General features: G+C 39.1%; 2 protein-coding genes across 2 annotated transcripts in view; one reads left to right on the forward strand and one right to left on the reverse strand.

Annotated features, from left to right (window-relative positions):
* The window catches only part of IFT140 (intraflagellar transport 140), a 3212973-nt gene that overhangs the window by 2048910 nt on the left and 1139828 nt on the right, over nt 1-24235 (forward strand). The gene's annotated exons all lie outside the window — the stretch shown is intronic.
* The window catches only part of TMEM204 (transmembrane protein 204), a 262683-nt gene that overhangs the window by 62763 nt on the left and 175685 nt on the right, over nt 1-24235 (reverse strand). Inside the window, exon 3 of the mRNA XM_044089293.1 lies at nt 9096-9251. Coding sequence (XP_043945228.1) covers nt 9096-9251 — 156 coding nt within the window. The remainder of the gene's footprint in view (nt 1-9095; nt 9252-24235) is intronic.

The raw sequence follows: 24235 nt of genomic DNA on the forward strand, positions 1-24235 counted from the left end.
GATTACCATAGTTCCCCTAGCAAGACTCCATATGAGATTACTAAAATTGCTCCTAGCATCACAGTGGTCCCTATTGACACATCCCATTCTACCCAATCTGCATAATGAACCGCTGCAAGCAAGATCTGAATTGGTGGATGAAGCCAGAAATGGAATTATGGAGTCGTCCCTTCTCACCCTCTCAGCCCAAGGCCATAGTGACCATGGATGCATCCCTGATGGGGTGGAGGGGGGCATTTTCAGAGAAAGACAGTCCAAGGCACTTGTTCCTCCTTAGAGGCCAATTTCCATATCAGTATCCTAGAACTGAGGGTGGTGCTTCTGGGGTTGCAAGCATTCCAGTCTGCCCTCCCATTGGGGACAGTTGCTATCCAGTCGGACAACATGTCTGTCATCTGGTATATCAACAAACGGGGGAGCCAGATCCTACCCTTTGTGTCGGGAAGCCATGAGAGTTTGGCAACAGGGGATAGCCTCCAATCACTTTCTGGCTGCAATGCACATTCCCAAGAATTCCAACGTGATTGCGGACAAGCTGAGTAGATGCATTCTCCTGGTCCCGCAATCCCAAAGTAGTGACAGAGATTTTCTGTCACTGGGGTCAGCCTTGCTGCGATCTGTTCGCATCTACCAACCACCACAAATGCAGCAGCTACTTTGCCCTAACCCCTCCCATGGGGAGTCCCCGAGGGATGCTCTAGTAGACGATTGACCCCTGGGACTGCTTTATGCCTTCTCACCCTTTCCTCGGATTCCACAATTTCTACAGAAAGTATTTCGGTTGATAAGCAAAGTAATCCTCATTGCACCCTGAATGGTTCCCTTTCCTTTGGCCTCACCTGGTTCACCGACTGTGGACTCTGGATCCAACTCCAGGATTACTCTTGCACCCCTCAGGGGTGATCCACCCAAACCTATCGAGCCTCAAGCTGACAGCTTGGTATCTCCACTTCCAGTAATTGCCAGGCAAAATAACCCATCTTCCCTTGTACAAAAAATACCTCTGGCTTCCCATAAACCATCCACCAGAAACATTTGTTATAGTAAGTGGAGCAGATTTGTTTTTTGGTCTCGAGAAAAAGGACTAGATCCCCAACCTTACTCCATTCAGGAGCATCAGCTTCTAAAATCCAGGTCCATTTCGCAGCTATCTCAAACTTCCATAACAATTTCTAAGATTCTTCTTTAATATCTCACCATCTCTGTAAAACTTTTTTGAAAGGAGTCATACATAAAAAACTACCCTTTAAAGAGCCCATTGAACCTTGGAATTTGACGCTGGTGCTATAAACTTTGACTCATCATTCCTTTGAGACTGCTGCCACTTGTGTTATAAAATTCTTGTCTTGGAAACTTTATTCTTAGTAGCCATTACCTTGGCGAGAAGAATTTCAGAATTACAAGCCTTGTGCGTAAAATGTCCTTACATAGTTTTCCACAAATAGAAAGTATCTCTTCGGACTAACCCCTCCTTTCTACCCAAGGTTGTCTTGGATTTAAATATTAATCAATCCATTGACCTGCCAGTTTTCTTCCAAAAATTTTCTAATAAAGAAGAATATTGTTTGCATTTATTGGCTGTACATAGACAATTACGTTTCTACTTAGACAAGACTAAATCTTTCCGAAAATCTAACCAATTATTCCTGTCCTTTTCAGAATGCAAGTTGGGAAAATCTGTTTCCAAACTCACATTGGCAAAATGGCTGAGAGACTGCGTCTCTTTTGTCTATCAACAGAACAAAATGCTTTTAACAACTAAAATCAAGACGCATTCAACCAGATCAGTTGCTACTTTGGTAGCCTTTCATTCCAGAGCTTTTATGGATGACATTTTCGCAGCAGCCACTTGGGCTACCCCTCATACTTTTATCACTCATTACAAATTGGACTTGGTCTCCAGGGGGAGAGCGTCCCTTGGCTTAATGGTGCTCAGGAATATCCTTCCATAGGGCTTCCCAGGACATAAAGTAGCTAGGGACTCTGTCCCATCTGTCATGAATGAATGAAGATTAACAACATCAGATAAAGAAGTTATGTTCGTACCATAATGTTCCAGCTGTGTTATTGATCTTCATTCATTCATGACATCCCACCCTCTTACCCCCTCCGAAAGATTCCTGGAGATACAGATTTGGTCCTGGTCACATGATAGGGAATTTGCTCAGACAAAGCCTCCGCTTTCCTTTCCTTACAGGTAAACTCTATCTGAGGAGATGAAGAGAGGGGCACTATGGGTAACCTTAGCTCTAGAGTTTTTTGGCTGGCACGAACTTGTTATATTGGCTGAGTCAGTTCCGAGGATGGAACCGAGACCCATACATCTGTCATGAATGAATGAAGATCAACAACACAGATGGAACGTTATGGTAAGAACATAACTTCTTTTTTGGTCTACTAAGTAAAATATGCCACATGACCTGACATTCATATGGAATTTGCCTACTTTGCAAAGAATAAAAACTTATTCTAGACTGTTAGCCATTAAATGTTTTTTTATGAATCTATTTATGGTGTGAACTCATTGTTCAGTACTAAGGATTCATTGTGTCATCCAGATAACTGAATTGCTCCACTGGGATTGTGTTAATAGAATTGAACTGCCTGCTAACCACAATTGTCTGAGGACACCATGACAAATCATCATGAAGAACTTGTTCTAAATATCATAGTTCAGTAGTTACCTTTGGCTGCGCCCTGTTAAGAATAACCATTACTCACTTGTTCTGTTTCTTCTAAGTCGGGTTCAGCAAGTTAGACAAACTGGTGTGTATAAAAAGAAGCCCTAACAGCAGCACAGGAGAAGAACAGCTTTGCTAGTAGAGATTCCAGAGTACACTAATCATTATTCATAGATGTAGGAAAAAAGCTTGAGGCCTTGCGTGTGTGTGTGTGTGTGTGTGTGTGTGTGTGTGTGTGTGTGTGTGTGTGTGTGTGTGTCTGTCTTATAATATGACCACACATGGCCACTACAGTACTGAGGAAATGGAAGAAATGTTTCTTTATATATTATAGAGGAAATACTGCTAAGTAATGAAGTATTTTAAGTAAGTAATTTGATAGGACGTAGTGCAGGTAACTAGCACAGAACAAGGACATCCTTAGCTTCTATTCATTTGGTATTGGTAATGTACATTTCTCATTTGTTACAATACTTTACATATTTTAAGCAAACCACAATTGTCATGCTACTTGAACTAGTCTTTTTTTCTTCAGTTTAGTAGTGAGCTAGAGAATATTTTTAATCTCCGGATTTGATGTTTTCTGTTCTGTTCATTGTCAAAATATGAGCTTTGTATCCAATCTAAGTTTAGTATTGTTATGTTGAGTTTACCATTGTTGGTATTTCCAGTATAACTAACATACATACAATCATACATAAATAAATAAAATGCAACTTCTCTGTCAAATCTGCTGTTTATTTTTCAGTTGGGTAAATAATGTCTGACAAACCATCAGGGTTCAAGAAATGTGTGGCAAACTTCCTAATTCAGATGCTCATCAGAAATGTGTTTATTTGGGAGCTGCCTATATATAAGAAAATTGCTCTATTTTTATGGTCTTTGGCCACTGGGCTGTTATTGAGCATAGAAACAAGCTGGTATTGAAGGCACTTCTCTTTCTGTGAGAGAATCATCAAAATCTGTTTCTTCACTTTCTGGAGCTTCCTTGTCCAGTAAGAAATCGTTAGACAAATCTAGAGAGAAGATTGCCAAACCCAGGGACAAGGAAACAAGGAAGCACTCACCTGGCTGCTCTCCTTTGTCTTGATCATCTTTGACACTAGCTTAAAAAAACATTCAGATCATTGGATCCTACTTTTTCTTTGAATCCAACACAAGTACAATCCAGAGTGCCACTTTAGCAGAGCCAAGGCTTTCACTGGGGCTGATATCCCCCAGGCTGAATTCAGCTTTTCTCCAAGAGAGACCAGCACAAAGATCATCAAGACTTCCATCTACGTTTTCCTCCCTAAGGTCTCTTAGATCTACCAGAAGGTTGACAGAAGCCAATGTGGATAGAATGATGGGGAAATTCCTTAGGAATCAAATTCAGCTGGGGGTTCTCCTGGTTCTCTCTCTCGTCAGACCCATGAACTTTGTCCCTTCGACCCTTCCTTTGGTTGCTCCTACCCTGATCCACCTACAATCTACAGTGTCTATGGCTCAGAGGTTTCCTCAAGAGATTTCTTAGTCACATCCAAAGATTTGGTCATCTTCTTCTTGGACTTCTTTGATCCTACAGGTTCTGAGCTCCTTGCAGTCAAAGCTTTTGTGCTGGTTTTGGGGGCAGGTGAAGGACTGTGGAAATTTTGGAGCTGGCCCTTCTGCTCAGAACTTCTGTGTCTGTCTTGGAGCGGAGTAGATCTGGTTTCCTCGGTCATTCAGTTGTGAAGATCTTGTGTCCTTCTGGGATGGTCTGGGGTTCTCCCTTGCTTCTGCTTTCAAGGCAGTCAAGAGAGCTCTTACTATGGCAAGGGATCAGACTTATCATTCTCTCTCAGCACCACCTCCCTCACAACTGAAAACCCTGGGTCCTGATCCTTCACAGCCTATCCCATCGAGACAGTCTGTTCCTATTAGTCTTAAGAAGTTCCACTTATAGGGAACCCGTCAGTGTTCAGAATCCACTCCGGAACATCCCAGCAGTGAGGTTTCTCAGAAACATTCATGTAAGAGGAGGCATATTGACTCCCCTCGAGTCCCTCACAGCAGACACAGGTTTTGATGAAGGGGTGGGCTCCCCCAGATCATTACTTGAGGAAGTCTCATTTGGGGTAGTCGGGGCACTGTTAAGACAGAAAGGAGGTTGATTTTCCCAAGTTCCCTCCCAAGAGGAATTGGTATTTCATGAGGATTTTGGATCCAGCTCAGCTACTTCTTAGGTGGCCCCTCCCATCAATGAAGTGGTGGACTTGATCTCTTGATGAGCATGGAAAGAACTGTTTGTGACTGGATAGTTACCCAAAAAACAAATAAATACCCTGTCAGTCCAAAAGACAAGCAGTATTGGAGCAAAAGCCCAGTGGTGGATGCCATGGTAGTGGTGGCAGCCACCAAAAAGGAGCTCGCAGAATAGCATTCATCTGTCCTTCAAACTAATAGAGAGTCTAGGGCTTTGGAGAGCTTTGCGGAGTGAATCTACTCTTCAGCCAGCTTTGCCTTAAGGTCACTGAATTAATTGGTGCATATTACAAGGTTTCCAAGTAATTTGACAAAGCAGCCCTCCAAATCCGTCTCTGGGGCTGTGCCTGCAGAGGACAAGAAAACTGTGGACTCACAGCTGACCACAGTGCAGTACCTATCAAATGTTTGCATGTTTCTGATGTCCAGTGCAACTGAAGGCATTTTGAGATATGCAGGTACAGGAATTACCATAAGAAGACATGTCTGGTTGCACTTGAGAGACTTTGCAGAGCTTTTTAAGACATCTTTTGTTAATTCACCTTATGGTGGCTTGACTCTTTTCAGGCCCAAGGTTAAAGGCATACTTTCCAGAAGTCAAAAGAATGGGAAAACTCTCTTTGCCATGGGAATACAGTTTTCTATCCCCAGGAGGATCTTCTGTAGAAACCCGAAAGTGGGCAAAAATGTGTGGTTCCAGAAGTCTCAAGGGTTCTTCCCAGACACTTCTGGACAGACCACCAGTAGCAGATGGCAGAATTCTAATGGCAGACATCACCCTTGAGGCAGAGGAGGCCTGCAAAATCAAGGCTTCAAGGGTCCATTCTCTCAGAGGTCTTTTCAGCGCTCCTGAATGGTTACCTGACTGCTGCGCTCTGGAGGCAGTCGGGGGGGGGGGGGGCTTATCTCTGCACTCAGAAACCTGGACATGCATCACCAAAGATGTCTGGGTGCTGACAGTCATAACCAGAGGTTATTCCATTCTCTTTATTTGTCTACCCCTACCACAAAAGAAAATTCACAATATTCCACCATCACACAGAAAGACAGTGGCTATAAAAATAAAAAAGATGCTAGACAAACAAGTCATCCAGGAAGTCCCACCAGACCAACAAGGATTCAGAACTTAAGATTCATTTTAGTGCTAAAAAAAGAATGAGGACCTCAGGCCAATTTTGCATCTTAGCCACCTCAGTTGTTGCAGCCCATCTCAGAATGCAATGGTTCTGTGTTTTCCCTTACTTGGATGACTGGCTCATCACCGCCCCTACAAGGCTTCTTCTAGTCCAGGCTAGGGGCTATCTGCTCCATCTTTGCTCACTACTGAGCATAATAGTGAATCACAAGAAATCACATTTTTTTCTGCAATGTAGAACTTTGAGTTTGTAGGAGCTCACTTAGATACCACTACACAGACAGCAAGATTGACAGTATGCAGACTGTCTACCCTGTGCAACCAGGCCCTACAGCTCTTATCCTGCCAAATGTCACTAGCCAGATTGATCCTTCAACCTTTGGGTTCGATGGCAGCTTTCATTAGCTTAGTCCACTTGGCAAGACATTGCATTATATTTCTTCAATAGACACTTCAGTTCAATGAGCCATCAAGTAACAATCTATAAGTTGTTTGATTCATTTTGACAGACATTCCCAGGACTCACATAAAGTGGTGGATACAATCTCCCAAGGTTTCTCAGGGCCAACCCTTTGTTCCTGACTGCCCCAAAACCATGATGATTACAGATGCTTCCCAACTAGGGTGAGGGGCATTACATGGGAAGAATGGTCCAAGGCACATGAATTCTGCCGAAGGCCAGGCTTCACATCAGTGTCTTGAAGATGAGGGCAGTCCTCCTAATGTTGCAGGCCTAGGATATCCTTCTTCTAGGGATGATTTCCATCCAGACAGATATGTCAGTAATTTGGTACATCAACAAGCAAGGGGGAGCACGTTCCTACCCATTGTGTTGAGAAGCTATGAGAGTGTGGCAATGGGCGATGCCTTCCAACCACTTTGTGATAGCAATGCACATACCAGGGAAGTCCAGGTGGATGGGTTCAGCAGGTCAGTTCTGCTACCTCATGCGTGGTCTCTCAAACCAACAGCTGGGAAATAAATTTTTTGACAGAGGGTCAACCATGCTGCAGTCTTTTTGCTCTCATATCAACTGCAAATGCAGCAGATTTATTGCACTGATCCCTCCAGAGGGTGCAGTGGTTTTCTCCAATATGAAGAGATGCTGTAATATACAGCTGGCCCCCCAAGTCTCTTCTCTGTCATTTCTTCAACATGAAGTCACCAAAAGATGCTGTAATACACATCTGGCCCCCCAAGTTTTCTCTCTGTCTTTTTTCTACTCCTCTGATCCCACAATTTCTTCAGAAAGCACTGCAGAGAAAGATTATGTTCATCCTCATTGCCTTGACAAGTGTGGTTCCCCTTTCTATGGCATCACTTGGTACACCTGCGTTGGACGCTGGACCCCAATATGGTTCTTCTCTCTCACCCGTCTGGCATGCCTCACCCAGATGTTTCAACCTTCAAATTAACCACTTGGTTTCTCACCTTTCAATGATGGCTAGTCAGCCCAGGCTTTCTACCCAAGTTATCCACATTCTTACTTCTTCTCAGAGACCATCTACCAGAAAAGTTTATAAGAGCAAGTGGAAAAGATTTTCTATATGGGCTTCCCAAAGGAGCCTGGATCCTCTTTCTGCTCTTATTCCAGTAGTTCTGAATTATATAGCTTGCATTTCTCATGATGGGCCCAGTTGCACTACTATTAAGGTTCAGCAGCTATTTCAGACTTTCATATTGGAGGAAACTGTTGTACCTTAGCATACTTAAAACTGTGTAGTCTTTTTGAGAGGTCCCTTCCTGCTTAGACCACCACTTAGGGATCCTACCCCACCTTGGGATATGACTATTTTGCTCCAGTCTTTGACTCAAGCACTCTTTGAACCTGCTGCCAGAATTGACATGAAATTTTTGACCTGCAAAACACTCTTTCTAGTTGTTGTTACCTCAGCTTGGAGAGTATCTGAACTTCATTCATGCAAGCCTCCAAACATTATCTTTCAGAAGAACAGGGTGTCTTTACTAACTAATCCATCTTTCATACCCAAGGTGGTTACTGAGACATCTCTTAATCAGTGCATCAGCCTGTTGGTTTTCTTTCTAAATTCTTCTAATAAAGGAGAACATATGCTTCATTTGTTGGACATGCATCGTCAAGTATGTTTTTACTTGCTTTGTACTTAAACATTTAGAAAAGCAAACCAGATTTTTGTCTCCTTTTCCAAAGTCAAACTGGGTCAAGGTGTTCCGAAAATATCCTTCTCTAGACAGTTAATTGACTGTATTTCTTACATATACAAGGAAAAAAGTTTGACTCTACCCAGATCTGTCAAGGCTCATTCTAATAGAGCTGTGTCAGACTTTTCAGCCTTCTTTTCAAGGGGCTCAGTTGATCAAATTTGCATTGCTGTCACCTCATCTAACATTCACATCTTCATTTCCCATTATAAGCTGGGTTTGCTATCTAGGAATAGGGAAGTCTTTGGTTCAGCCATCCAACGGAATATTCTTCCATGAGACCACTCTGAGAGCTAAGTAGCTGGGGATTCTGTCCCATCTGTTGAGGAATGGATGGAACAGACATCAGATATGAAAGTTATGTACTCACCATAACGATAGATCTCTGTTGTTTGTTTCCATCCTTCCTCAACTCCCATCCCTCTAGCCCCCTTCCTTTTCATGAAAGATAATTAGCAGTGTGCTTCCGGTATAACAACACGAGCTGACTTTGGCCAAGACATTGCAATCTTTCAGCTCAGGAATAGTGGTCTATCTCAGGCGCCTCTTTTATATCCTAGACTGCATTATTTTGCTTTCCTTCAGTATTTTCAACCATGATTGTGTCATGGGATTGGGGGCAAACTCGATCTGAGGTAATCTTGGGGACAGGAGAGGATTATGGGTAAGGGGAGGCATCTGAGTAGAGCATCTTGAAGTCTAAAAATGTCTGAATTCAGAAACAACATTGGATCCAAAACCCATCTGTTGAGGAATGACAGAAACAGACAACACAGATTTTATCACTATGGTAAGTACATAACGTTTGTTTTCTTAAATGAAGGCCCATTAAAGCCGTAGGTGTGTTCATGAATTACAGAAAGGATAACACTTACTGGCTAGTTGAAATAGAGCAGCTATGGCTTCCTCCCACCACTGTGAATCTGTGGTAATTATTGGTAGTTTCACTAGTCCCATTAGAAAGATTAGCTGTCCTGATGCCAGAGCCACGGTAGCAATGATGTTACAGGCACGCATCATGTCGAACTGCACTGTAGAAACACAAGAACAAGACCACATCACAGAGGTGGCAGTAAAAATGATGCTACAGATTTGCCAATTAGCTCAGTCATACATAACTAAATGACAGAAATCACATTTCACTCACTTTAAAGTGATGCAATACATATAGTTTTAGCTATTCATATAGCTTGAAAATAACATGGGAATCGGACTGTTTTAAATGTGTACTAGTACTAGTTACGTTAAAGCAAACGTTATTAAAATAATGTTGTCTTTTTATAGCAAGTTTAAAATCATATTTAAACCTAAATATTATAAGAGTTTAAACATTGCTTGTTATTTTGAATAACAATTTCTATTTATTGTCATGGTACTTAAGACCTTATAATTTGTCATTAAAATTACCACAGCTCTTAGTCATACAAAATTAAATATGGCAGTCCCTTAATATTACAATATACACTGTTTGTATAACCAAGCAACATATCCCACTTATCGTTGATATATGTGCATATGTGTCTTTGTGCTTCTATTAAATGGGATAGCATTCTGACCTAGAGAAATCTGTTATTGCTTACATTGTAAACCAAAAGAAGCATACATAGATTTAGAGTAGAAAAATACGTCATACGTAGGACAGCATAGCTAATATACATAAAAAACAACACAGCATGTTGGTTAAAGAGTCATAAAAATTATAATTACTACAAGTCAAAATAAGGTAGCCTTTGTAGAATAGCAATGCTTTTATGCATTAAAAAGAATAAATAAACTGTCAGGGCAATTGCAGGATAGCACACAAGTTATCGGGCAGCAAGTCAGACAGTAATGTGATGCTGGTGTTAAGTATGTTTATGTATGGCAAGCTGGTCTGATTTTCAACATGTATTTGGGGAAATGCAGCATTTAACCAATTTGTCAAAAAAAGTTAATTTGACTAGAGTAGGTACTACACTGGGATTTTCATTATCTTTAAGCTGCAGAATTAGTTGCAATAAGGGTATAAGGGTATAGTTGCTGGGGATGTACAGATATAAAAAAAGCTTAAAAGAGTTGAATACAGTTCAGTTATTTTTTCCAACAAAACGTATTCACTGAAATGGCCTTAAAATTTAAGAAAGATTCACTTGTATGTATGTGTTGGAACTAATTTTTATGCCCTTTGATTACTCCACCACCTAGTAAGTATATATGATCATCATATTGATCATTGCTGCAGTAACCCTAGTTATATGGGTTATATCCTGTCAAGGATATAGAAGCCAGCCACCTGACAAAGGTATAGGGCACCTTCAGTGCACCCAAACTGTCAGGAAATTCAAGTTGAGATGGCTAAAAGACAGGTCTGGGTGCCAAGCCCTTCAAAGCTTTCCTGCTGCTAGGGAGTAAATTCAACTGAGACTGCTCCTCTGAGGCTTTTGAGGATCAAGGGTCAGCTTGTGTTGCTCCTTTGCTGGGCAGATAAGTATCCTTTTCGGAAGAAAGCTTTCATTTAAAAAAATAGTTTGTTATAGTGTGTGTATCTGACTTTGTTGATATTTCTTCCAGGGCTATAGTCACTGGTCATGTTCCGAGGTTTGCCTGGCTACATTCTCAGAACCTTCCATATATGCTTTATAATAAGATTTAAAGTCTCCTGTGGATAGAGATTTAGTTTTTGGTCTCTGTGCTGCAGTGGTGACCAAAAAATGTGAAGAAAGGGGAAGGCTGATACAGGGAATCTGTAAAATTTCTCAGCCCTCCTTTTCCACATTTTCTAAAGGATTCTCTAACCCCTCATCCAGTTTTGGCAAAAAACAAAATAAAACAGTCCCAACAAAATGCAGATAAATAGATGTTTAAAAAGAAATGGCAAGGAGGTTCCAAAAAATAATTCAGGTTCCCCCCCCCCAAACTAAGGACAGTCCAACAAGTCAGAATGACTATTCAAGGGACCTTGCCCCTCCCCCCTGGCAGCCCCTTTTCCCTTCCAGAAAGTCTGAATCTTCACTTTTCTCTTTGGCAACAGATATTTTCAGACAAATGGGTTCTGAAAATCATTCATAAGTTTAACAGTTAGCAGTGAAAGGAAATTTCTCCTTTCTAGGGAGTAACTCCTCATCCACTAGACTGGACTCTTTTATTTCCACCTGTCCTTCATCACATGCTGCCCCAGGGAGGAATAGAACCAGCTCCTCCTTTCCACATCGGGAAAGGTTTTTATTCAAGGATGTTTTTAGTGCCAAAGAAAGAAAATGCTTAAAGACAAGTTCTGGATATTTCTTTCCTAAACTTGTTTGCGATAGTGCCCAAGTTCAAAATGATGTAACTTCAGAATCTATTACTGTTCTTCCTCATTCACGGTTTCTGAAAACGCTAGTTAAAAGCTGCTTATCACATCTGTATTCATCCAAACTTCAGGTGTTTCTTAAGGCTTTGTGTGTCTTTATCACATTATTAGCTTTGCCTTACCCTTGGGACTATCCACTGCACCAACAGTGTTCCCAAAGTGTCTGGCTCCAGTTATAATTCATCACAGGCTATAGGGCATCCACATTTTTGCATATTGAGATGACTTGCTTAACTTTACAGAGTCTTTTTAAATAGTGTCAGGAATCTCTCTCTCTCTCTGAGAGATCTGTTACACAAGCTAGGATTCCAAGAGAACATTCAAAAGTCGTTTTGACTCCTTCACACAGGATTATGTTCCTTGGGGGTGTCACATAGACACCTCTATATCTAGATGTATGTCTATGGTTTTTCCACCCAGACGTCAGTCACTGTAATGAAATACCTCAGGATTTTTGGTCTCATGGCATTTATGATTTTCATGATACTTCTGGCAAGACTCCACATGAGCAAGATACAATGGAATCGAATATCTCATTGGTCCCAGCACCAGCATCCTTTGTCTTTTCAAATCCCACTGCTGGAGTTTGTCAGAAGAGAACTCACTTGGTGGAGACCGAATCCATAAATCTAAGTATCTTCTTCTCCCTTTCTCCCCTGTTCCAAAGCAGTCATTTACCACAGATATCTCAGACTTTGCTTGGGGAGCAGTTTCAGGAGAGATAAAAGTGCATGGTGTGTGGGATACCAAGGTTAGAAGCAATCTCATAAATATAACAGAAAGGTTTGGTCTGATCAAGTCAGTCAACTCTCTTAATCATCTTTGGTCTACAGGACCTCTTCAAATTGTTACAAATAATACCACAGTCATGTAGTATATCAGCAAGCAAGGAGGAACCAGGTCATACCTCCTTTACAGACTAGCCATGTTAGCTTGGGATTTAGCTTCAGAAAACATTCTCAGTCTACAGGCATCCTACATTAAATCAGAGCAAGTCTGTGTGGCAGACAAGCTGAACAGGACAAGGACAGACCCTCACAAATGGAAACTAGATTAAGGGGTCTTACAAGATTTGATCCATCCAAGTGTAGTTCTTCAAGTAGACCTATTTACCCTCTGTCTATCAGGAGTCAGCTGGCAAGATTCTACTCAAGGACTCTATGCAAGAAGGCCTAGAAGATAGATGCCTTTTCTTCTTGGACAGGAATGTTCTTGTATGCTTTTCCACTCTTTCCCCAAATATTCAAAGTACTTCTGAAGATTCAGAAGGACTCCCACAAGATCATTGTGTTGACTCTGTATTGGCCTAGGTAACAGTAGTTCTCCCTTCTTTTGGAAATGGCCAGGGGCAGTTACCACAAACTTCCTCATAGACAGGAGCTACTCGCACAAGAACAAGGGCATTTGATACACCCTGATCCCAATAAATTTCATCTGATGACCTGGATGATGGGGTCTTAATTCCCTTTAGGTACCTGTTTAATGAAGATGTGCAGCAGGTACCAATGGAGATGAGAAAGCCTGTCATTAGAAATTTGTATATTAGTAAATGGAAAAGGTTTTCTAGTTGGTGCCAACAACATAACCAGCACTCTCCTGTGGCCTTTCTTACTCTTCCATCAAGGTTCATTTATCAGTTAGAAACTAACAGTTGCTCCATTTGAACCAGCTAACCCAGCCTATTTGAGGTTCTTAATACCGAAAACAGTTTTACTTAATGCTCTGACCTCTGCCAGAAGGGTATCTGAGTTGTAAGTTGTTATGGTAAGTCAACCATATCTCATTTTCCACAGAGACAGGATTTCTTTGAGAACTAAGTCTTCCTTTATGCTTAAAGATGTATTCAAGTTTACTTTAAACCAAGCTATCCATTTCTGTGTTTTCTTTTCTGAACCCAAAATGGGGGATAAAGGATATTTCATGCCTTGGCTATGTATAGAAAACCCTGGTACTATATTGAGAGAACTAAGTCTTTTAGATCTTCTGATAAAGTGTTAATTTCTTGTGAAGGTAAGAAGAAAGGACAACCTTTATCAAAACAGACTATTTCCAAATAGTTGTGCAAGTCTCTTACCTTTTCTTATACTCACCACAACAAAGCTTTTCCAAACAGTTCAAGGCCCATCCTGCCAGGGCCTTGGCTTCATCTATGGCTTTTTGGAAAGGGTTAGATTCTAGAAGTATTGTAGATGCAACAACTTGATCCTTTATATACTTTTTCAAAGCACTATAAGCTTGATTCCTTCTCTAGAGTGAGATCTGGCTTTGTTAGGACCATTCTCCAGGTACTCCTGGACCCTTCTCCTTCCACCTCTGAAATCTAATAAGCTAGGGTAATCTACCCATATAGCTAACTGTAGCAATGATCAATATGATAAACAGCACTATTGTGTAAGTAAACTTACCATAACAGTAGATGTTCAAATGATTAGATTAATGCTCCAGTAGCCACTCCCTTCCTCCATCCCTTTTGTTTTTTTGTGTGCGTTGTTTATGCTAGGCTGTGGACTTTTATTTTTTGTTGTTCTATCACTATCCTTTCAGGGCTCAGGCTCCCACTCTCTGATATGAAAGCCCTGAAAGGCTTGATGCCCAAACATGTTTTTTTAGTCAACTCAGCTTGAGCTGCCTAAAGGTTTGGGTAAATGGAAGGTGCGCTGATGCTTTGGAAGCTGGCTGGCTGTTATATCCCTTACAGGATAAAAAACATATAGCTAAGGCTACTGCACCAGTGAACATTTACTGTTATAGTAAGTTTACTTATACAGCTGTACTTTGTTTTCCTAAATTATTTTATTCCATAATAAATTATTTACAAGCAATAACAATACATTTTTCCATTTGTTTTTAATATATACTGGGACGTTAAAACTTTACTTAATTTTTATATTTCTTCAAATTATTTTACTACTTTGACCTACTACCTTTGCCCTAAATTTATTAATTTATTTAATCTTTATTAATCTTGGTAGAGTGCTGAACCACATGGACCATTTTCATGCTCAAGTCCAGAAGCATAAATCAAGTAATATGCTTCACTGACTAAGCTATATGCTTGAGCTTTTTCAGCTAAACAAGCAACTGTACGGTGTAACAACTTGTCTTTTTATCAAGAGCTGTATCACTATTATAAACTCAGATTAAGATTTCTTACCAGTCACTTGTCTGTGTTTTTAATTTGGTAAATGAGACAAGAAAGTAGAATCCCATGTACTAAGTGCAACTGTGCAAGATGTCTGAAGTCTGACATAATCCACCTTTCAAAATCTAACACGTTTCATGGCATTCTGTTGTGATTTTCGTGGTAAATGCATTCTACATAACATTCAAAGCCTGGAAGACCCATATCTTAATTAACATCTTAAAAGCCATTATTGCACTTGTATTTTCTATTTTTATTCTGCAGACACTAGACTGTTTATCAGTTAAAAGACCGTGATATTCAGTATACCAGAAAAAAAAATACTATGCCATATTAAAAACCTGCATTTATTAAAGTAGTATGAAAAGGCTGACTGGTAACGTCCTGGGCATAGCAGTGCTCACTGGTTTATATAGGTCACCTTGCAAAGACTTTTCACAAACAGTAATGGTATACACAGTCTATGAGCTGTGATAAACTGTAGCCCTTCTAGGCTTGCATAGTCAAACTCTACATGTACCTGAAGTAAACTAGCATTTATTTTGGCTATGTATTACCAGTAGTGTTCTTATTTTCATTAGTTTGGTCTATGTTCTATGAATGGCAAATGAGTACACTATGTATTTTTGTAAGCTGCAGTCACAATAATTGACAGAGCAAATTATTAGTAAAAACTTACTTCAAAAACAAGGTGATTTGCAGTTGATAGATTGGAAGCTGTATGGGTCCTATTTTTGTTGAAAAATTCTTTCCTTGGATTGTTTTATGACTTTACTTGCATGCTCGAGATTGTTTTTATGTACTTTCAATGTTTAAAAAAAATGTAGTTTCACTCCTAGTTTTTGCTGTGCAGTAAGATTGTAGAAGCTGCATTTGAAAAGCTGGCAAATTCATTTTTTTTCCTTAAAAATGCTGGCATTGCACCTAATAGATTTTGCCACGGAGATTAGTTTTTACTGTTTTTGATATAAAGGAAGTGACTTCTTGTGGCTGTGCATTCCAGACTTACCTCTAGTGTGTAATTGTATTTTTTCATGGCCTACAGCTTAGAAAATGACTAATGCTAAAATATTTGTGTTTCTAACATTTATAGGGTTCCTATTTCATGAACGAACTTTTCAAAGTTCAAATGTCATATGGTCGACACCATATGATCGAACTTTGAAAAGTTTGAATGTTAAATGTAACGGTGCCGTTATGGTGCAGAATGAGAGAATTCCCCTTTTCTGCACTGAAGTGCATTCTCGGAGTTGGTATATTTAAGTAGGGGGTGTGGGGGGGGCACAGGGGGGCTTGCCCCCTGCTCGGAGTGTTAAGGTAAGTTTTATTTATTTTTTTATGTTTTGTTATATATTCGAAGTTTCAAACTTCGATCATATGTTGTTGAACATATGAGATTCATAGTTTTGAAACTTCGAATATATAATATAGACCCACATTTACATGTAATTGTGGAAACTCCTTCAGTGGCAGAACTAACTGAATAAAAAAGTATATATAAGTTCTTCCAAGATGGGAGCACATTGAGTAACAGCTTAATTTCATCTCTCCCAATGTGAAAATAGAAACTCAGAAGAGACAGCCAGTAAAGTTACATTTTTGGTTAAATTTCAGTAAGTGGCTAGTAAGTGCAATGCCTGGATGCCCGCAAAAGAGAAATTCAGAGAAACTGTAAGAAAATCAATCACACAAAGTGAGGGAAAAAACTGACTGGGAAGAATTCTGTAGTTCAGCAAAAAGCAGTGCAAACTCCAGCTTTGGTGCAAGGCATGACTTCCAGTAACTTAAAATTAAAAATAAGTCAAATGTACTCAGAGCTGATTAAAATAAATGAGACACTGATGGAGTATATCATCTTGAACAACAGAAAGCTGGGAAAAATGGAAGAACCTTTTAAACAGATATTCCGATGAGCTGATAAAACTGCAAAAATCAGAGGTCAAAATGAAGAAAAGGGTGGCTGAATATTAGACTGCTCAAAAAGAGATATTTAAAAAAAATAATAGAATTAGAGGACAGAGCAATTAGGGGAATACCTGAGATTTTCTGCTGTACCAGAGAAGCTGGAAGGAACAGACTGTATTAATTTTATGAAAGTACAAGTAAGCAACTGGACTGGTATTCCACAAGAGGAGTTATTAATTGAAAGGGCACGTCATTTGCATGCTCCAATCCTAGCCATGAGAAAGCAACCTAGATCTTTAATAGTAAATATGCAGTCCTACCAGCAGAAGGAGTTGATTCTAACAAAATTGCGGCAGAAGGACAATGTACTAAAAGTGGGAGACAGTAGAGTGTTTGTGGAAAATGATTAATCACTGCACACCAGGCAGTAGAGGAGTACATTTATTCCACTAATCAGGGAATGTCAAGAAGCAGGCATGAGATTCAAACTGCTGTACCCAGCTATCTTCAGAATATTCTTTCCTGGAGGGACAAAATCTCTTTTTGATGCAGAACATAAGGAGAAAATAGAAAATGTTGTCCAACAAAAAGTGAGCTGTGAAACAGAAGGAGATTCTGCTTCTTATTCTTCTAGTAATAAAGATCATAGAGAGACTGTGCCAGTGAAACCTTTTTAGTGTTTCATCTGAAAATGCTTTGGGGACAGAAAAATCACAAGAGTTGACTAGAAGAACCGAGAGTACATTGGAAATGAAGGAGAGACTGGATTTGGGAGATGGGGATAAACATATAAACCAGCAACTCATAAATTGACAAATAAATGTGGGATTACAAAGCATTAATTATATTTGTGAAACATGACAGAACAAGAAAACCTGGAAATATTGGAGTTTTTTTTTTTACTTTGTTAAACTTGTAGGTGACTCTAAACCATATGCCCTACTTAATATCATTAATGTTTGGAAGAACACTTAGGAGAGGGGAAGAGGAGAGAGAGAGATTTAATTATAAGTAAAGCAAAATTTTGTTCATAACAGTAATATTTTTATAGTGCATTATATAATCTGCATGCTATAAGTATGTTTTTTCAGATATTTACAAGTCCAGTTGAGACACTAAACATGTGCCACTCTTTTTCCCTTCTTTTTTCTTTCTCCTTGTTCAGTTTTAAGAAATGTAGGCACTGCAACATAAAGATGAAAATTCTAGTCAAAAGAGTATGATACAAGAAGGATTGATGTGCTTTTTCTCATTCTTGCATAGGGGAATGACTGGATTAAGGCTCTTGGCTTGATCTTGTAAAAAGTTTTAAGAGAAAGCAAATAAATAAAAAAAGAACATTGACTGTAATAAATGTTCCCTCTAGCAAATAAATGAATGCTCGTAGAAGCAAATCTGCATCTGGTTTTCATTTATCTATGGAGACAGTCATATAAAGAGCAATAAAAATAGACTACATCTTTCTTTCAATGGCTTCTGTTCACTGGCTAGGAAATAATGTTTTCTGAAAGGAGTCAAGTGTTTTCCTAATCTGGGAGAGCAGTAAAGATAAGACAAAACCAGACCGCACTTAGTAGAAGCACAGGCTGTACCATGTCTCTTAGCATGGATAAACTTCCTGTTAGGCTAACTGAAGTCTGTGAGTGTGGCTGTCAGTTTGGGACAATTGTTCATATCAGGAGGGTAAAACTTTAATATTTGAAGATATACATAGTTTTGTGTGTTAGTATTAAGTTAATAGGTTTTAGGGGTATATTGGGGGTATAGTTGTTGGGGGGGGGGGGTTTGATGGATTTTTGAGGGCTTTCAGTAAAACAAAAAGTTTTGTAAGATGCAACATGGGCTCAAATGGATATGACAAGAAATACTATATAAAAGGTTAACCTGCCAAACATTAGTGTATGCATATAACACAAAAATTGGAACTAGATACTTAGCAAAAAAGCTGTTACACATAAAAGGTGGAAATAGTAACTTTTTTTAACATATTTTCTATTTGTTTGTTTGTGTCTTTAGGCTTTTCCCGGTTAGGGGTCGCCACAGCGGAACTCCGGTCCGCTAATGATTGGCAGTAGATGTTTTACGTGCCGAGTTTGCCAGCCCTGACACACAACCTTCAACGAAGGTACACCCATTCACGCACATCTCCACACAGAAGACACTCTAGCTGAGAATCGAACGGCACAAAGTCTTGCTGTGAGGCGACAACACTACCACAACACCTTTTCTATAATTTCTTTAAATGTTAATGGTCTCACAGATATATACAAAAAAGAAAGAGTAGTGAACTTTATTAAAAAATGTAGAGTAAAAATAGGTATGCCACAGGAAATGCATTTGGAAAGAAATGAACTTGTGAATTTGACAAAGAAGGGTTTTCAGGATGGTTATTCAGGGGAATAACTGGGACAGAGGAAAAGAGGAGTACTTATATTAATTGCAAGAGGAGCTCCAATAGTGATAGAAGAGGATAGAAAAGATGATAATAGTAAATTTGTAGTACTAAGGGACTACTGGCAAAGGAGGAGTACTACACTGGCATGTATTTTTATTCCACCTGAAACTGATATAATAGAGCTTAAGAAAATTCTGGGAGAAATCAGCTTTTAGCAAAAAATATTTCTTATAGGTGGGGAGTAGAATTTGATTTCTAACTGCGAAGATGTGTCTGGGGTCCCAAAAGGGAAAATATAACAAAGGTGGTTAGAGTTTTGAGGAAATTTCTGAAAATATTTGGCATGGAAAATGTGAATTCAGTAGTAGGATTTCTGAGTGAATTTACATATTTTTCCCCAAGATACAAAAACTGGGTTCAGGAGCTATTAGAGAAGATATATTTTTTTCTGAAAATATAGCTAGGGAGTGGGATAAAATTAAAGTGGAGTTTAAAAATAGGGTGGAAATAAAAGAAAGAGAGATATGGTTAAGAAGAAATAATTGTTTAGAGGGACTGACAAATGTTTAAGTATTGCGAAATAGGGACAATCTCACAGAACAAGAAGAGGAGCAATTGTAGAATGCTTAACAGAAAATACAGGATTGCCTCCATGATATGCATGAGTTTAGAAAAAATGTTGTTATGCAACTGTTTTTTGATAACTCCAAAGCACAAAAACATTTAGCACAACAACTCGGGCAACAGAAAGTAGAAAGGGTCGTCACCAAGCTTAGGGAGCCTATAACAAGGAAGATAATGAGATCTGTAGAGATACTAGAAATATTTTGGAAATATTATGAACGTCTGTATAAAGCAGAGAAATATGGAAATCAAGACCAGGTACAAATGGAAATATTTATGGAAGAATTAAATTTGCCAAGGTTAGAGGTCAATAAGGCTCAGTTACTAACAGGATAGGAGGAGATGAGATAAAAATGGTGATGTATAATGAAGCCACATGAAAGTCCCCAGGAGTAGATAGCATTCTTGTGGAAGTTTTGAAGTTAGGAGGGAAAAATTATAAAGATATGGAAGGTTGTGTTTAACAGTATTTTAAGGGGAAGAGAAGCACTAAGATCCTGGAAGAAGGCGGTGGTGGCTGTTATACCTAAAGAGGGAAAAGACTCATCAGATATTTTTTCATACAGGCCCTTTCTGAATATTAAACCATGGTTATAAAGTGATTTTATCTATAATGGCTAAAATAATGGGAAAAGTGATACCAAAATTGAAAGATATGGATCACTGTGGTTTTATGGAGGAGAGGCAAACATTTGACAACATTAACAGAACATTGCTGATCCAGAGGGAAGCAGAATGTAAGAAAATACCACTGTTTTGGTGGGTGTGATGCAGAGCAAGCATTTGACAGAATAAGCTGGGAGTGTGAGCATTTGCATTCCCTGATAAAATTATAAGGTTGATTAGGAGGATATATAATAGATTGGAAATGAAAATTTAAGTGGGTGGGTTTCTCTCTAATAATTTCTGTATGAGCAGAGGAACCAGGCAGGGGTATCCTCTTTACCCTTTGTTATTTGCATTATATTTAGAACCATTGGCAAAGGAAATGAGGGCTTCAGAAGGATATACTTGGTATGGTCGTCAAAAAAGCTGGCACTATTTGCAGATGATATTTTATACCTGATAAAACTTGAAAAGGACATTTCGGTATTTTGGAACATTTTGAGGCAGTTTCAAATCTTTTCAGGATACAAAATTAATGAAGCTAAAACAAAGGCAATAGCTGTAAATTATGTACGCACAAAATAATTGGTTCAGTAATATCCATATTTATGGACATGATAACATGAAGTACATAGGAGTATGGATTAAAAAGGATTCTATTGTGGCATCTAAGAATATGTGGGAAGAGACTAAACAAAAGGTAATACGAAGACTGAGAAATTGGAAGCTCTGTTATATGGATATGGATATGAAGATACAAGCAGTTAAAATGTTTTAGTCCCTTTTGTTTTTTATACAGGTCAGGCATATTTTTGTCAACCAGAGGAGAAGTTGTGGATAGCAATTAATAAAGAGCTGAAGTATTTTATCTGGGAGGGGAAGATGGCAACAGTCAAGTGGGTAAGTTGAGTCTTCCAATAGAACAAGACAGTTTGGGATTACTCAATTTTAAAGGGTATTTCAGAGCTACACAGTTAACATTCCTATACATAGCCTAAGCAGAAACCTCTAATTCAAGGTGGAAAAGGATAATGATGAAATAGGGGGGAAGCTCAAGAAACAAGGAGAGACCGAGATTTTGGATACCCCGAAGGAAAATAACAATAACCATACATAATGTTATATTCATAAAGTAGCAGAAAGTATTCTAAGATCCAAGATAATATGGGAATGGAGAAATGAGATTCTGCCAATAGAGATAACTGCAATTAGGGATACAGACAGTAGGCAAGAAGGGGCTGGAATTTATTGGAGAAAACTGGTAAAAGAACCAAGGAACTGGGAGCAAATAATTAGAGATGAAAAGGTAATAGAATGGGAAGAGCCAAGAATTTATTCAGACTGCAAGATAGAGATTGCCTTCCCTATCAAGTATTGATATCAGAGTTTTAGCAGAATCTAGAACAGAAGCTGCTGTTAAAAAAGGAATAATTAGCAGTGCATACAAAATATTGCTTGATAACTATAAGAATCAATCAGAGGAGGTTAGAAAGGATTGGAAAGAGAGATTGAGTAAGCAATTCACAAAGAAACAATTGGGGGATATATATGTATGTCTCCCAAATGTGCAACAAAGTCTAGAAGGTTTAGGATCTTTGCTTGAAAGTTTCTACATATGTATTTTATACCCCAAGTAGACTTCAAAGAATTTTTCTCAACTAGACAGCAAATGTTGGAGGTGTGATGGGGAAGAAAGAGGTAACTAGCAACATATTTTCTGGAAGTGTGATGAGTTAGCAGATTTTAAAGATTCCCTGCAGACTACTGTGTCAGTGATACTGGGTGAGCAATTTGGTGTAACTAAGGAAATTATTTTTGAGCTATGATAACAGAATCAGAATTGCCTAGAAATAGTAAGGCCTTACTGTGTCTAATTGTGGTGGCTGCCAAAAAAGCAATTACTAGAATATGGAAATCAAAGTCCAAACCAACTTTACTAGTACAACTGACTATAGTAACAGAGATATTGTGATCTTTAGAAAAGGGTAAGACCAAAGAACAAGGTTTAAAAGAAGGCAGGGTTTGAATGAGCTGTATTATATTTGACCGACAATGACTGGATAAATTTTAAGTGATGTATTATGTTTGCAACTACAGTTATGTCAGCATGGTTTGTGATGTATGTTTGCAACTAAAATTATGTCAGTATGGTTTGTTTTCATTTATATAAATGTATGATTGCCTGTATCATACATGATAATTTAACAAAAATGTTACTTGTTTAAAAAAAACAATTGCTGTAGTACATGTCGTCATGTCCCAGCCCATACTGTACTTGCTGTAACTCCTAGCCTCCCTTGCTTGTTATTATTGCAGTTGAGTAAGCTGCATCCATCCAGGATGGATGAGCTGTTTTTCATCTGTTCACTTTCACCCTCCATGAGTGTCAAAGGTCTAACTGTGGAACACCTTAGTATTGAAACCCCAAAGTAAAATAATAGGCATGCAAAATGCACTTTAAATGAAATACACTCATAAACATAAAACAAAGTAAATTTTTATTAAGGGGGCTTGCCCTCTTTCACCACCCACACCTCCTTACTTAAATTTACTAACTCTGTGGCCACAGCCGTGGAGAAAAAAGTAAAGACTACATGTGCTGATATTCCATTCCACTTTCCTTTAGCAGAAATATGATCCCGAAAAGAAACAAGCATGCAAAAATTAAAATTGTGAGTGTACTTCAGATAAACCTTACAAACTACGTTCTTATACAAGTGGCAAATAAATCAAATGATAGTTTTCAACATAAACTTAAAATTAATAACTCACTGAGTCTGTCATTCATTTAAATTGTCACTTCCAAAGAGCTGTCATAAAAACTCAACACTGAAAAGATGTTTCCTGCTGCCAGTATGCTCAGCAGTTACAAAGACAAAAAAATGGTAATAACCACTAGAGATGACTACGGCAAACATTTTACAAGAACTAATGAAGTAATTTCCATAAAAGCTTGTTTTGTTGCATGATTCCTTTAATATATTTTTTACTCAATCTTTAGTAGTTACTTCTGCTTTTTTGGGGGGTGCTGGTGGGGGCAGTAGATGAAATCTTTGTACAGAAAATAATTTTTAACTTTCCTAGGCCTAAGCTGGTTACAGCTGGTAACACACTGGCTAACCACCATTAGCACAAACCTTGTCTAGAAATCAACGAGGCGGTAAGAAGCTGTGGTTCCACAAATCTCAGGGACCTTACCAATATCTGCACAAGGACAACACCTCCAGAGGCAGACAAGGCAGTTCTAATGGTAGACATCACCCCAGAGGTAGAAGAGGCCTGCAAACTCAGGGTTTCTGCAATTCCTTTCCAGAATGATACTTGCAGTGCTCATGAAGTGCTGCCCGACTGCCCACCTCTGGAGACAATCATGGGAAAATTGTCCTTGCAACCAGACACCTGGACTACTATAACAAAAGATTCCTGGGTGCTAAAAATAATATCCAGAGTCTACTCCATACCTTTTATCCAACCCCCAGTCTAAAAAAGAAAAAAATCTTTCCAATGTTCCACCCAGTCAGAAGAAGGCATAGCTCAAAAAATACAAAAGCTGCTAGACAAGAGAGTCATCCAAGAGGTCCCACCAGACCAAATAGGATTCAGAACTTACTCATGCTTCTTTTTAGCATCCAAAAAGACGGGACCTGAGACCAAATTTGGATCTGAGCAAACTGAATCAGTACATGAGTAAGTCAGGGTTCCGAATGATCACGATCCAGTCCATTCTGCCATTTCTTCTCAAGGACAATTGGATGTGCTCCATAGATCTTCAGGATGCATACTATCACATTAAAATAGACACTGCCGAAGACACTTAAGCTTTTGGCTGGGAGCCATTAACTACCAATTCAGAGCCCTGCACTTTGGACTTAGCACAGCCCCAGGGTGTTCACCAAATGGGTGGCAGTGGTGACAGCTCACTTGAGACTCAAAGGATTCTGAGTGTTTCCCTATCTAGATGACTGACTCCACACTGCCCCCTCTATGTATCCTTCAACAATCCAGAGATATT

The sequence above is a fragment of the Protopterus annectens genome, chromosome 12.part0 (assembly GCF_019279795.1).
Source record: "Protopterus annectens isolate FY-2018-M chromosome 12.part0, PAN1.0, whole genome shotgun sequence".
NCBI classification, from domain to species: domain Eukaryota; kingdom Metazoa; phylum Chordata; order Ceratodontiformes; family Protopteridae; genus Protopterus; species Protopterus annectens.